Source organism: Octodon degus, unplaced genomic scaffold (assembly GCF_000260255.1).
Source record: "Octodon degus isolate 3935 unplaced genomic scaffold, OctDeg1.0 scaffold00379, whole genome shotgun sequence".
Lineage (NCBI taxonomy): Eukaryota > Metazoa > Chordata > Mammalia > Rodentia > Octodontidae > Octodon > Octodon degus.
The window spans coordinates 545,262-560,288 of NW_004524955.1; the positions used below are offsets into that span (position 1 = coordinate 545,262).

The following is a 15,027-nucleotide window of genomic DNA, read 5'->3' on the forward strand; positions in this document are numbered from 1 at the left end:
ACAATTAGGGTTGTGGATAAACTAATGGTCAACTTGCAACACCCTGTTGAACTACATCAGTGTGGTGTGGGGTACGGATGACCCACCTGAGGATTACTGCCAACAGCATCAGAAGAAAACTAGAGGGGAAGATGGTGTACTGTTGGTCCTCCAGGAGAAGTTTGTCATGCTGGATTTCCTGAGTGAATTCAACTGTTCTCATCATCAGAGAAGCTCAGGTCCTTGCTGTCACTGAGGATGGGATAGCTAAGGTTCTCTCTGTGGGAACTCTGGTCCTGACTTTCAGGGTCACTTCTTGGATCCAGTGCAGATCCTTCAGCCTGCTGGCATTGATCTTTAATCCCACTGGCATACTTTCCAGCTCTCAACACTGACCTTTGGACCTTCTCAGTGCAGATCCTTGATACTGACTTGCATAAGACATCATTGGGGGCTCTGTACCTCCAGTTGGATTCATGCAGGATATTGTCCTGGGATCTAGGCCCTCAACTGGTTTCTTTGGGTCTCAAGTGTGTAGACAGATTTCCTTCATTCTTTCATATTTGAATTTTTTGGTGAATATTATAAATAATTCTAAAATTATACATCCTGTATTAAATCTATTCCCTTTAAACGTCTGACTACAACAAGAGTATAGGTTGTAAATATGTTTACTTTCTACTTGGAAATATAAAAAGATTTAAAACATTGAGCAATTAGTCTCAAGTTACTGTTTGCTGGTTATTCATAGGGCTCCACTGGTGTTACACCATAAGGATACATATTTATGTTTCATAGCACAGTAAGTAGTTGTATCAATCAAAAGATGAACATTTCCATCCCTTATCTTATGTCACTGCACGTTCCTGAATCAACACTCTTTGTCATTTGGTATTACACTGTCATTAATATTATGTGTAAATGTATTTCCATTACATTTATCTTTTTTGTCCTCAGTCTATCACACTTTCATAAGAGACAGTTTGGGGAAAAAAAGAGTGGGAGCCGAGGAGATAGCTCAGTAAAATAAGCACATGCCTGGCAAGCATAAGGACCTGAGTTCAATCCCCGGTTCCGCAAAGAAAAAAAAAAGAAGAGACAGTTTGGGTATATATAGCAATTTAGTTGACAGCTATTTCTTCTGTCCAAAACTCATGTTCTTTCCACTGCCTGATGACATTTGGTAAGTCAATCATCTCAGATGTTTGTAAAATACTAAGTTACTGCATACATCTGTGTATATAGAGTGCAGAATATCTCGCTAAGAAGTATTACTCTCTGGGTTTGGCACAATCACAGGTACGTGGGAGAAATATTTTCTGAGGTAAACAGAACCATGAGAATTACAAATCAGCTTGCAGGCCACCAAACATCCCTAACTCACGTCATTGCCATGGAATCTTTATTGTCTTGTGCCTGACCCAAAGTGCTGAGGCTCTGAAAACTTAGCTCTAGAGTTTTAAAATCAACGTACAGAGCACTACTAGCTTTATCACAGCTTCCGGCCGCGGAAGCCCGCGTCGCCACGTCCCTTCCCTTCCCTTCCCGCCCCGGCCCGCCCCCACCCTGCATTCGCCTGAGCTAACAGGACTGTAAGCGCTTCTGTAATCAAGGACTACACTCAGCAGATAGTCGCAGCTCAGTCAGCTGTAACCGAGCTCCACCCAGACGCCCACTTCCAGCCGAGTGGCCGGGCCGACATTCCAAAGGTCGCCCGCGCAACCACGCACCATCCTCGGCGTCTCACCGCGCGGCCCCGGAGACCCCGTGGCCGGGGCCCGAGGCTGGAGCCAATCAGGACCCAAGAAAGGGTCACTTCCGTCGCCGGGGAGGCAGTGGGGCGGGACTTCCTGTTCCTGCGCCCGCCGACATGTTGCTTTCTCTTCCGTTAATAGGTTAGTCGTCCGAGCGCCTCCGCAGGCCTGTGGTGACAGGAAAGGAAAAACGAGAGCGGAGGCCGCGCCGTCCCCACAGAGGCCGGCCCGGACTCGGCGGGGCGCGGCCCGACGCGGTGCGAGCGCTCCCCGGCTCCTCGGCGGCCATGGCGGTGGCCGCGCCGGTGGACGTCGCGCAGGTGGGTGCGCCGGGCCCGCCCCGCCGCTGCCCGAACCCGGGTGTGGCGGCGAGGCGCTTGGCGCCGCGGGGGCCCGGCTTGCGTGAGCGCCGCGGCGGGACCCCGCTGGAGTACTGCGGGCCCGGGCGGCCGGACCTCCAACCCGAGGAGCCCTGACGGGGCGAGACGCAGGCTGGGGTTAGGGAGCGCCCGGCTGCCCCGGAAGGGGCGGTGTGGCTGTGCAGAAGGTGCGGAGGGCGCGCTCGCACTAGTGCCGGGTGACGTCGTTCAGGGGCGACCGTGAAGACAGGGAGTCGGTGAGGTCCGGGTCACGTTGTGGCGGAGTGGAACGGGAATAGGCCGGAGCCCTTGGGCTTTCTTGCTTCTCACAGTCTCCCTCTCTCCACAGGTTCCTGTGAACTCAGAACTAATTATGGCCCAGAAACAGGTGAGGGAAGAAGTTCAGTGGTCTCTGCAAGCCCACCCTCAGCTATGTGGACCCCAGGGCCGGGATAACATAAAGAACAGTTTCCTGATGCTTTTTGTATTTCTTGAATCTGAAGACCGTAGAGTAATTCCCCGGCTCAGGGTTCTGGCCCAGACTAAGGGGGTGTAGGGTGAAACCCCATTTCTACCAAACTCTGGGACAAGGCTGGAAAGTTGTTCTCAGTACGTGAGGCAACATTAGCAAATATTTGAGGTAACATTGAGGTGGGAGTTGTAAAGTAACTGCGTGTCTTGCAGACAAGGTGTACACACCTGTAATCCCAGCGGTCGGGAGGCTGAAACAGAAGGATTAATGCAAGGCTAGCTTGGACTACATAGTGAGTCCAGGTCCATCTGGAACTACACGGCACAACCCTAGACACCCCCTCCTACCCCCTCCCACCCCCCAAAAAAAGGCCTTGAAGAAGGTGTAGGCCTCTGCTCTGCCTGTTGGGAACCAACGGCAGAGAGGCAGAAGTCAGGCCTGAAATGGCTGGCAAAGGAGCAGGACCTCTATTCCAAGGGTATCAGGAAATGTGGAGCAGAGATGGGAGGTAAACTAGCCCAGTTTTTTGTTTTGTTTTTTTTCTTTAAATCTTTTGAGATGGTCTTGATATTGAGTTCAGGATAGCCTTGAACTCACTTTGTGGCCCAGGCTGACTTTGAACTTCCAGTGATCCTCCATCCTCCTGTCTCAGCTTCCTGAGTGCTAGGATTATAGGCATGTGGCACCATAGCCAGCTTTACACCCTGATTAGCCTCCCTCCTCTGGATGCCAATCTGAGAGCTGACTGGGTTTAATAAAAGCTTGTTGAGGTATGGTGAGGGCAAGGAGACCAGAGAGAAAGGTAACTACATTATTCCAGGTGAATAGTGATAACAGATGGGCCAGAGGGGTGGTTGTGTAGATAGAAGTGATAGGGATGAATTTTCTAATGTGAGACAGAAAAACAGAGAGACCAAGGTTTTTGGACTTATCAGTGAGAAGGATAGGTGCTCCATATCTGAGATAGGCAGGTTTGTATTAGGGGTATCATTATTGTAGATATCAGGATTTTATTTATGGCCGTGTGAAGCTTAAGAGGTTCCAGAGGACACTTTGAGTGGAAGTATTAAGCAGACTGGTGGACAAACAGGACTGGAGTTACTATACACAGGGGTTCAGGGTAAAGACAAAATATAGAAGATGACACAAAGGCTGAGAGTCAGGTGCAGAATTACATCACAGTGGTAATGCAATTAGTAAGCTAGAAATATGAGGATGGAAGCTACCAACTAGGTGGAGGTAAAGAGTTGCAGGAGAGGTATGAATCCAAAGAGTGAAACGCTCGTGGGCAGCAGTGTAGACTGATAGGCCCTGGGCCTTCACCCCAGGCTTACCAGAGCAAGGTAAGCCCAAGTTTGGTTGATGAGTTAGCATAATCTTAGCATCCCCAGAGGAATTAGCTGGCAGAAGTTAGGGCCATTCCCAGAGCTTAAATGGTCCTCTCCTGCCCACCTGCTTGTTGTTACTATACATAGACAGAATGAGTAATATACTTGTAAGGAAAGAGTAGGTGCTGGTGTGGCCTAGCCCTCTTATTTCCTGAGTTGAGGAGTAGGGAGGGAGGTAAGTGGGGGGCATGGATGGGATCCTTAGGAGAGAAGTTGCTCATGGACTTGGCTTTCCCTCCTGTGGCAGGGACAGGTGAACTTTGAGGATGTGTTCGTGGGTTTCTCCCAGGAAGAGTGGGAACTCCTTGATGAAGCTCAGAGGTTCCTGTACCGGGATGTGATGCTGGAGAACTTTGCTCTTGCCGCCTCAGTTGGTAAGGCCCTCATATCTACCCTAGTGTCCTCCACTGAGCTCTGCCTTCCCTTTCCTCCAGGACAGCCATGTCCTTCCTACATCAGAGCCGCTGGCACTACCACCATCTCCAGGTTCCTGGAAGTACTGTGGATGACGGGCTTCAATGTGCCCTGCTGTTTCCTTCTTTTGGGTAGTCCCAAATGGTTCATCTGGGATTCAGGTGTCTTAGAATCGGCCCAGTGGGTCAGATCCATCTTGTCTTCTCCTTCACTAGGTGTCTCCATCTGTGTCCATGACACTTGTGTGACTCAGACTCTCCCCTTGCTCACATTTCTTGTGTCTGACCTGTGCTCAAAAGTTGCAGTGACAAGTTTGGTCACAACTTGCTAGAAGCAATGAGCTAATCGTCCCGTGAGATTATTTTACAATATTCAGTTTTTGCCTGTGTGCTAGCCATTTGTCCATTGTGTATTCCTCAGGATATTCATCTTCAATGTCCCATGCAGTTGCTTCCCTGGAGTTGATCAGAGGGCCCTGAGGACTTGACTGGGTGCACATGACTCTAGTCATTATTGGAGAGATATCCTTCCATAACCTCTGTGCCCATTGTTGTTTCAATGTCAAGGCCATCAGCCACATTTCATGTCTTCATCTTTTGTGCACTGACCTGGGCCTCTTAAGTTGTCTGTGTCTCTCCCTCTACATTTCAGCTGTTCCTTCAGTTCTCCTTTTTTTTTTTTTTTTAATTTTTTTTCATTTTTTAAAGAGAGTACAAATTTAAATTAAAACAAAAATTACACATGATGAAGAATTTCACTTAACAAAGTAATGTGAATTTCACAGTACTTGTTTTAATGCAAAGTGTTGTCTTCTAACCAGTTACTCGTATTAATAGATATATGCATGTAAAATTGGAAGAAATAAATGTAGAAGAAATTAGGACAAAAAATATAAACAATGGAAAAGGAGACAAAACAAATTATTATCTGTTCCTTTGCATTGACTAGCACAAATGCACAGTACAGTTGTCCAAACCATCAGTTTACGTGCATAGATAAATCTCCCCCACTCCTGTTCCTGTCCTTCTCAACTCAGTAACTCTTTACTTTTGAACAAGTTTATTCCCCTTTCCCAGTATTTATTGTACCCTTTATATTCCACTTTTCTCTTTCAGGTTCTTACACTAAGGAGACAGTATGTTTGCACGTGCAGGTCTAATTTATTTCGCTTAAGAGTATGTTCTCTAGTTGCATCCATTTACCAGCAAAAGACTTAAATTTATTCTGTTTTACAGCTTCATAATACTCTATTGTGTAAAAATACCCCATCTTTACCCATCCTTCAGTTAATGGGTGTCTGGGTTGTTTCCAGGATTTAGCTGTGACAAATTGCACTTCTGTAAACACGGGCGCACATTATTGCTGTGGTATGAGCTTTTCAGGTCTGGAAAAATACCCAGGAGGGGAACAGCTGGCTTGAAGGAGATCTCCTATCCTACCTTTACAAGGAATCTTCACACTGAGTTCTATAGTGATTATACCAGACTTCACTCCCACCAACAGTGAGAAGTGTTTTCTTATGTCTACATTCTCTCCAGCATTTTTTATTGGTAGGCTTCTTGATGTAAGCCATTTTTTCTGGAGTGAGATCGAATCTCACTATTGTTTTAATTTGTACTTCTCAAATGACCAATGATGTTGAACATATTTTCATATATTTACTTGTCCTTTGTATTACATCTCAGAAACCCATTTTTTGATTGGGCCTTTGAATTTGTGTTGGGGAGCTAATTTTTTTTAATTCTTTGTATGTTCTAGATAGAAAGCTTTTGTGGGAGGGACAGTCAGCTATAATTTTTTTCCCAGTTTGTGGATTTTCTTTTTATTCTTTGATTTGCTTTGAAGTACAGAAACTATTCAAAAAGATGAGATCCCAGTTGTTGATTCTTTGAAGTATTTCCCTTGCTGTTTGGTTTTTGTTCATGAACTCTACCTACCTCTATGTCTTTAAGATTTGTATCTACATTTTCCTCCAGAAGAGTTAGTGTTTCTGTTTTAATACTTAAATCTTTGATCCATTTTGCCTGTAGCTTTGCACATGGTGACTTGGATGGATCTAGTTTTAGCCTTCAGCATGTGGAAAGCCAGTTTTCCAGCATAATTTATTAAAGAGGCTATCATTTGGCCCCTTTATCAAAGATAAGGTGGTTGAGTGTGTTTGCAGTTGTGTCTGCATCATCTAATCTGTTCCATTGATCCTCAGGTCTGTCTCTATGTCAGTACCATACTGATTTTATCATAGTAGCTTTATAGTATATTTTCAGATCAGAGAGTGTGATACCTCCTGCCTTTCCTTTGTTTCCTAGGATTGCTTTTGGTATTCTGAGTTTCTTCTGGTTCCGCGTGAATTTGAGGAAAGTTTTCTCTAGCTCTGTGATTTATATTAATGATATTTTAATTGGAATTGCATTGAATCTGTATAACAATTTTGGGAGTATGGCCATTTTCACAGTGTTGGTTCTTCCTATCCAGGAGCATGGAATATTTTTCCATTTTCTCCAATCCTCTTCAATCTTTTTTTTTCAAAGTAGAGTAATTTTCACTGTGTAACTCTTTTACATTCTTTGTGAGATTGATTCCTGAGTATTTCAGGGTTTTAGATGTTTTTGTGAAAAGCATGGTTTCCCTAGTTTCTCTCTTAGTGTGTTCATTGTTCGTATACAAAAAATGCTGGGAGCCTCTCAGTTGTTTAATTGCCTGCTTAAAGCAAAGCAGTAAGGCTCAGGTTTCTGTGGTTTGATACCCTGATCCTCCTGCCTTACCAGACCTGCCCTTAAGGCATCCTGAGTGGGCAAAAAAAAAAAAAAAAAAAAAATCCTTCTGTATACAAACATGCTGATATTTGGGTGTTGATTTTGTATCCTGCTATGTTGCTGAATTTGGTGATTAAATCTATAAGACTCTTGGAGTTTTTGGGGTCCTCTAGGTAGAGTATCATGTCATCTGGAAATAATGATTTCACTGTTTATTTTTCAACCTCTATTCCTTTTATTTCTTTCTTGTGTAATTACTCGGGCTGATGTTTCCAGAATTATATTGAATAGGAGACTGTGGACACATCCTTGTCTTGTTCCTGATTTTAAAGCGAAGGCCTTCAGTTTTTGCCTATTTAGTATGATGTTAGCTGTTGGTTTCTCATAGATGGCTTTAATCAAGTTGAGATATAGACCATCTATTTTCATTCTCTCTAGAGTTTTTATCATGAACAAATGTTAGACTTTGTCAGAAGCTTTTTCTGCATGTATTGAGATGATTATGTGGTTTTTGTTCCTGGTTCTATTGTTGTGGTGTATGACATTTATGGATTTGCATCAGTTGAACCATCCCTGCTTTCCTGGGATGAATCCTGCTTGGTTGTGATGTATCATCTTCTGATGATTTGCTGTATTCTGTTTGCTAGTATTTTATTGAGGATTTTTTAAATTTATATTCATTAGAGAGATTGGCCTATAGTTTTTTTTAGTTGAATCTTTCTCTGGTTTTGCAATCAGAGTAATACTTGCCTCCAGGATTGAGTTTGGGAGAATTGCTTGCCTTTCAACTTCATTGAAGACTTTGAGAAAAGGTAGCATTAAATCTTCTCTAAGTTTCTGGTAGGAGGGGCTAGGGAGATAGTTCAGTAGAATAAGTGCTTGTCTGGCAAGTGCAAGGGCCTAAGTTCAATCCCTGGTTCTGCAAAAAATAAATAAATATATAAAGCTTTGCTTTCTTTTCTTTTTTTTTTCTTTTTTTGGCAGAACTGGGGATTGAACTCAGACCCTTGAGCTTGCCAGGGAAGTGCTTATTCCGTTGAACCATCTTCCCGGCCCCCAAAAATAAATAAATAAATAAAATAAAAAGTAAATTTCTTGTAGGATTCTGCTCTCAATCCATTGGGTCTGGACTTTTATGTGTTGGTAGTTTTTTTTATTACATTTTTTATTTCATTTCTTGTTATTGGGCTATTGAGAGTCTATATATCGTCTTGACTCAGCTTTGCATTTCATATATGTCTAGGAAACTTCTTGTGACAGATTTTGGAAGTAGGTATTGATCTTCTGAATTTCTCTAGGGTCTGTAATGGTTTTGCCCTTTTCATTCTTCGTTGCAGGAATTTGAGTTTTTTCTTTCCTTTTTTTGATTAGGCTGGCTAGGGATTTATCAATTTTATTTATTCTTTCAAAGAACCAACTCTCTGATTTATTCATTCTTTGTTTTGTTTTCTTTGTCTCCAGTGCATTAATTTCTGCTCTAATCTTTATAATTTCCTGCCTTCTTGGGCTTTGGTCTTGACTTGCTCTTCTTTTTCTAGGAGATTGAGGTGCAACATAAGATCTTTTATTTGGGCTTGTGCTGGCCTGCACCAGCATGTTGTTTGATATGCACATACCCAGCATGACCCTTAAACATTAGTTACCTAGTAGCAGCTTAATATTCTTCAGCACAAATATGACTCCTCTGTGCATCTGTCACCTGTCCCCAGCATGCTTCACTTAAGCTTAGGCCCCTCCCTGACTTCCTGTCACTTTTTATGTTAATTATGTTAGAAACTCATTTGTAGTGAGGCTATACCCCGCTACACTCATTATGCACCTTACTGGCGTTTTTCTGCTTGCAGGGCATTGGCGTGGAGTGCAGGATACAGAGATACCTTGTGAGCAGAGCATTTCTATAAAAGGAGTGTCACAGACCTGGACCCCTAGGGGAAGTCCTACCCAAAAGGCTCATTCCTGTGAGATGTGTGGCCTTGTATTAAAAGACATTTTACACTTGGCTGAGCACCAGTTAGCACATGCTGGGCAGATTCCATACATGAGTGCAGTATATGGGAAGCAGTTCCAGTTCCCTGCAAACCTTCACCGGTACCAGAAGCAGCATGATGAAGAGAAGTCCTTTAAGAGGTCAGAAAGCAGGACTATTCTTCAGAACCACTATTCTGTCCAGCCCTCACCAATGCCTTTTACTACTGGGGACAGCTTTAAGGACTCACCAAGCAGCTCAAGCATTTTCCAACACCTACGTGGCAGTAGCACAAGGGAACATGCCTTTTACAATGCTTTAAGGCAGTACAAATGCAATGAATGTGGGAAAGCCTTCAGCCGCAAAGACTCACTTGTTCAGCACCAGAGAGTCCATACTGGAGAAAGGCCTTATGAGTGTAGTGAATGTGGGAAAACCTTTAGCCGCAAACCTATACTTGCTCAGCACCAGAGGATCCACACTGGTGAAATGCCTTATGAGTGTGGCATTTGTGGAAAGGTGTTTAATCATAGTTCTAACCTAATTGTACATCAGAGAGTCCACACTGGAGCAAGGCCATATAAGTGCAATGAGTGTGGGAAAGCCTACAGCCACAAATCCACCCTTGTTCAGCATGAGAGTGTACACACTGGAGAAAAGCCTTATGAATGCAGTGAATGTGGGAAGTACTTTGGTCACAAATATAGGCTCATTAAACATTGGAGTGTTCACACTGGAACAAGACCTTATGAATGCATTGCATGTGGGAAGTTCTTCAGCCAAAGTTCTGATCTTATTGCACACCATAGGGTTCACAATGGTGAAAAGCCATATGTCTGCAGTGAATGTGGAAAAGCCTTTAGCCACAAACATGTACTTGTTCAGCACCATAGGATTCACACTGGAGAAAGACCATACAAGTGCAGTGAATGTGGGAAAGCCTTCAGGCAAAGGGCCTCTCTTGTCCGGCACTGGAAAGTTCACACTGGAGAAAAGCCTTAGGTTGGCAGGAACTGCTCCATGTCTTTGCTCACCATAATGAGTGACACCAGAGTAAAGATCACTCGTCTTGTGCACTGACTATCAGCCAGATACGGAGCCTCGTGCATCTGAACACCCACGCTGAGATCTTGAGTGCCAGCTACATGGGAAGCTTCCTAGGGCCATGTTGCATTTTCTAACCTAGGTTCCTTGCCAAAATTCTACCACTGCCATTGCCTCTGACAGAAGTCACTTTTATTGCACTAGCACTATCCTGCCTTGTGTACGTCAGTGATTTAAAAGGCAAGTCTCAGTGCTCCTCTTTTCCTTGAAGGAAATCATTAGAAGCCTGAGTCCATCAAAGACTTTCATTCCTTACTGCCCTACCCAAGTTGATTTAAGTGTGGATGTCATCCAGTTTGGGCCAAGAAGATTCTGTGAGCTCTGCCCATTTCCTTTCTTCAGGACATTGCTGGTCTCATGTAGCACTCATGACAGGATGTCTAACCCCCAAGGCACCTAATTCAAAACTACCTGCTTTGTCTTGTTCTGGTGTTGAGACAAATGCCTTAATTGTACTCTGTAACCATGAGGTGCTTTTCGCTTTGTGGGTGGAGTGCGAGACAGAATTGGGTTCCATAAGCATGGAGGGATAAACAGCTTTGTGAGAGTGATAGCTGTGCGTGTCTCATAGGTGACAGGATGGCCCAGAACAGCTCTCATCCAGGGTCAGCCCAATGTGCATTGCTGCATAAGTGCTTCTGAGAAAGGGTACTGATTCTCATAGACCAACTCTTTGAGTCTGTGACAAAATTACTTCTATGGGCAAGGTCACCCTGGTCACTGGGCATTTGTTAGACAATCCAATGTGTCTAGAGACAGATTGAATTGGATTTGTTGTTTTCAGAGTGTATTTCATATTGCTAAGTTCATTTGAGAACGTGACCCTTTAGGCCCTGAAGTCTGTCCCTGGTTGGCAATATCCCTGGTCCCAGTCAAAGTTATAATTAGTACAGGAACACTGATAGGGAGTTGGAGGCTACAGCATACTACAGGGAATCTGTCCCTTCTAAGAGTGAATCCCTAGTAGCTGAGCATGGTTGGAAACCCATGTAGTCCAGCTACTCAGGAGGCTAAAACAAAGATTCCTTGAGCGCAGAAATTCAGAACAGCCTGGGCAACATACCTAGACCTTGCCACAATAAATTGAAGTTATCAACATGTGTTTTATCTCTGTGGCTTTGTTTTAAGAGTTTACAGAAAACTAAGAACTTGCAGAACTGTATTGTCTATTTTCTGCAATAAATTTCACTTAGTAGTGCATAGTTTCATAATGAATGCACATTTTACACTAGTGAAACCGAAAGTTACCCAATTGCCTTCATAAAGTCTCCTTTCTCCAATCAACCACCAATTTACTGCCCCTTGATTTTATACATATGGAATAATGCGATATGCACTCAAATTAACTGATTTGTAGTCTGCATAATTAACTTTGACTTATCTGTACTGTTCTGTGTCTCAGCAGTTTGCTCTTTTTGTTAGTATTCCACTGAAGATAATTAGTTCCAAAACAGGTGACCTAGAGAGAACTCACAGAGGAGCCAAGCCATGGTCTGTGCTGTAGCTTAACCTGGACCTGCTATGCAGCACTTCTGATACCTTCTGTAAGTGACGTGGACTCATTCTGGTGACGGGCAGAAGGGAACTGCATGAAGGTGAGATGATAAGGTAGGAACTGAGGGGACGTTTTCACTTAGCCAAAAGGCCAAGAAGTAATGGGGGTTTTTTCTTAGATACTAATAACTATAGCACTATGTGTTTCTCTTCACAGTTTTTATTTTTAAGACAGGGTCTCGCTATGTAGTTCAGTCTGGCCTTGAACTCACTATGTAGCATAGACTGGCCTTGAATTGAAAACAGTCCTTCTGACTCAGCCTCCTGAGTCCTTTATTCTTAATGGCAGGTTAAATTGACTGAATTTCCAGTGTTACACGAATCTTGAATTTCAGAGGAAATGTCCATTTGGTAATGATGTATTCTTTTTTTTAGTAACTTTTCCTAGTAAGTGTTGAGTTTGACTTGTTTTCTGTTTTCTCTTTAACTATATTTGCATCTGTATTCATGGGGGAGATGAATAATTGTCTAATACTGGTTTGGTTTTGATAGTCTGCATAATGTTATCTTTTCCAAATTGAGAGATACTTCTTAGCCCTGAATTTATGGAAAAGTTGGTATTTCTTCCTTAAATGTTTGGAAGAATTTGCCAGTGAGAGTGTATAAGTTTGTTTTTCTGGGAACTTTTTAAGTACAAGTTTAATGTCCATGGTGGGTCAAAGACTATATAGGTTTTGAATATATGAACATAAATATACACATTTCAGGTGCAAAGTATCTTTCTAAACCTAAGAAAGTTTTAAAAACTTTAAAAGTTGCACAATATATATTCCCTAATAGGAGTTTTGATAAATTGTCTTTTAGCAAGTTTGTATATTTTAAGTATTTATATTTTGAAAATATTTCTTTATTACTAGGAATATGTAGAAGCTGTACTGTTGCCCACTTTTATTCCTAATATTGGTTTGGATTGAGTTTGTTTGGTTTAGTTTTTTGAGACAGGGTCTCATTGTGTAATTGAGGCTGGACTTGGACTCATCGTATGGCCCAAACTGGCCTCAAGCTTGCAGCAGTTTCCTGCCTCAGCCTCCCAAGTTCTAGGGTTACAAGCCTGTGCCACCACACTCAGCCCCTGATACCGTTAATGTCTATATAGTATTACTTTTTTGACGTTTGTTTGTTTTAGGCAGGGTCTCGTCATGTACTGCAGACCCACCTTGAACTCATTTATGTAGCTCAGGCTTCCCCCCGAGGGCTGGGATTGCAGATGTATCCCACATACCTAGTTTGACTTTTTGCTTTTTCTTCTGTTTCTGCTTCTGCTTCTGCTGAATTTCCTTTCTCTCACTGTCTTTAGCATGCAGTTCCTCATTTGAAACCTTTCTTTCCTAAGGTGACTGCATCATGCTCTTTTGTCCTTTAAGAACTATGTTAGTTGCCTACCACAAAATTAGATACATTATGTTTTCATTTTAGAGCTGGGGAGATAGCTCAACAGCATAAGTGCCTGCCTGGCAAGTGCTAAATCCTGAGTTCGAACCCCAGTACAAAAAATAATAAAAATAAAACATAAAAATTCTCTTTTCATTTTAGTTAGGTTTAAAATTGTTTTCAGTTTATATCTCATTTTTTTTCTCTGATATTTGGCTGTCTTTAGAAATGTTATTTAGTTTGCAAATATTTGAGTGCTTAATTTTCTAAGGACTTCCAATTTAAGTCCACTGCAGAGTATGCTTTATGTGCTGAAGTATTTACATTCATTGGGACTTGCTTTATTGGCCTTGGCAAGCATTGCAAATTGACTTGACAGGAATGTGTCCTGTTACCTGTTCAGTGAAAAGTTATACAAATGCCAGAGGTTGCAGTGGCTAATTATGTTGTGTAAATTTTCTGTGACCTCAATTTCTGTGTTTGGACTGTTTCTATCAATTATTTGAAGAGAATGCTTGACATCTTTGAATATAAAAGTAGATTTAACTTTTTCTTATGTACTTTGAAGTCATTGTATTAAGTGAATAAACATTTTCTGCTAAGTCTATTTGAGTTGATTTCTATCATTAATCACCTTCTTATTAATTATATTGAGAATCACTCTCTTTACAGTGATATTCCTTGCTTTAAAAATCTGCTTTATAATTTTTCTTTTTTGGAGAATGGAAATTTTTTTGCATTTCTGTAAATAGTTTTTCTTCTGTTATATCGTTCAGTTCCTAGGAAACAATATAACAGTTGGGTGTCTAAAGATCTTTCATGCAACTATTGCAGGATTTGTGTTAAGCCTAATTCCCTATCCACTATTATGGCATAAGCATTATACATCCTCTTCATGATAGCTTCTGAATTAAGAGGTTTTCCTTACAAGCTGGCTGGGCCTGGAACTCTTGTGGTCTCCGAATAAGTTTTGAAGACTGTTAAATGTAATCCTTTAGTTGAGTTTCTACTTGTCTTCTGTTGATTCCGCATATGTAGATACCAGTTAGCACTGTATTGAATTACTGAAGATGTCCTTGTGAAGCCTCTGAAGTTTCTCCATCCCATTTCTGCACACTCCCAACCACCCAAGTGCCTTCTTAGCTTACAACTTTGGGCTCTACTGCGTTCTCCACACTTGTTCTTAGGCCTGAGAGTTTATTTTCACAGCAACCTGTACATTCATCTCACATCATTTGTTTGCATAATGAGAATCCAATGTACTTTGTCCTTTTATTTGGCTTTTCTTTTTTCTTTGGTGCCAGGATAACAAGCATGTACTACCATGCTTAGCTTTTCTTTTATCTTGAAAATCAGTGAGCCACCAAAGTAAATACCTTCAATAAATCAGCAAACTCAATATACCTCCAACCAAATCAGATAAAAAGAGAACCCATATATTGCAAATGTGACCAAGGAAACATGATAAAATATTAAAATATCTTTGATACATACAAAGACAGTTGTGATTCAACAACTTTTTTCTTAATAAAAATTTGGAGAAGAAAAATCCATTTAAAATAGCTATTAATGGGGCTCATTCACAAATAGATGGTCAGGAGTAGTGGCACGTGCCTATAATCCAGCACTTGAGAGTCTGAGGCAGGAGAATTGCTGTGAGTTTGAGGCCAGCCTGGGCTACAAAGTGAGTTCAAGGCCAGCCTGAACTGCAGAGTGAAACCCTGTCTTTAAAAGGCAACACACACCAAAAGAACGAACGGAAACCTGAAAAGTCTATTCTGCTTAACGGAGTGTTTCCAAGCTATTAATATGAGTCTGAATGTAAGAAATCTCTTTGCCAAAGTCTTCAGATCAAGGTGGCTTCACTAATGACTCTAGGAAGTAGTCAGATGTTGGGATATGCAGTAGGATAG

General features: G+C 42.1%; 1 protein-coding gene across 1 annotated transcript; it reads left to right on the forward strand.

The window, feature by feature from the left end:
* The first annotated feature begins 1,984 nt into the window (after nt 1–1,984).
* On the forward strand, nt 1,985–11,949 carry LOC101581917 (zinc finger protein 772). Its single transcript, XM_012513239.2, has 4 exons — nt 1,985–2,053; nt 2,442–2,480; nt 4,200–4,326; nt 8,964–11,949. The coding sequence occupies exons 1-4, from the start codon at nt 2,021–2,023 to the stop codon at nt 10,085–10,087; spliced, it is 1,323 nt and encodes a 440-aa protein (XP_012368693.2). The 5' UTR covers nt 1,985–2,020; the 3' UTR covers nt 10,088–11,949.
* Nucleotides 11,950–15,027: the final 3,078 nt, after the last annotated feature.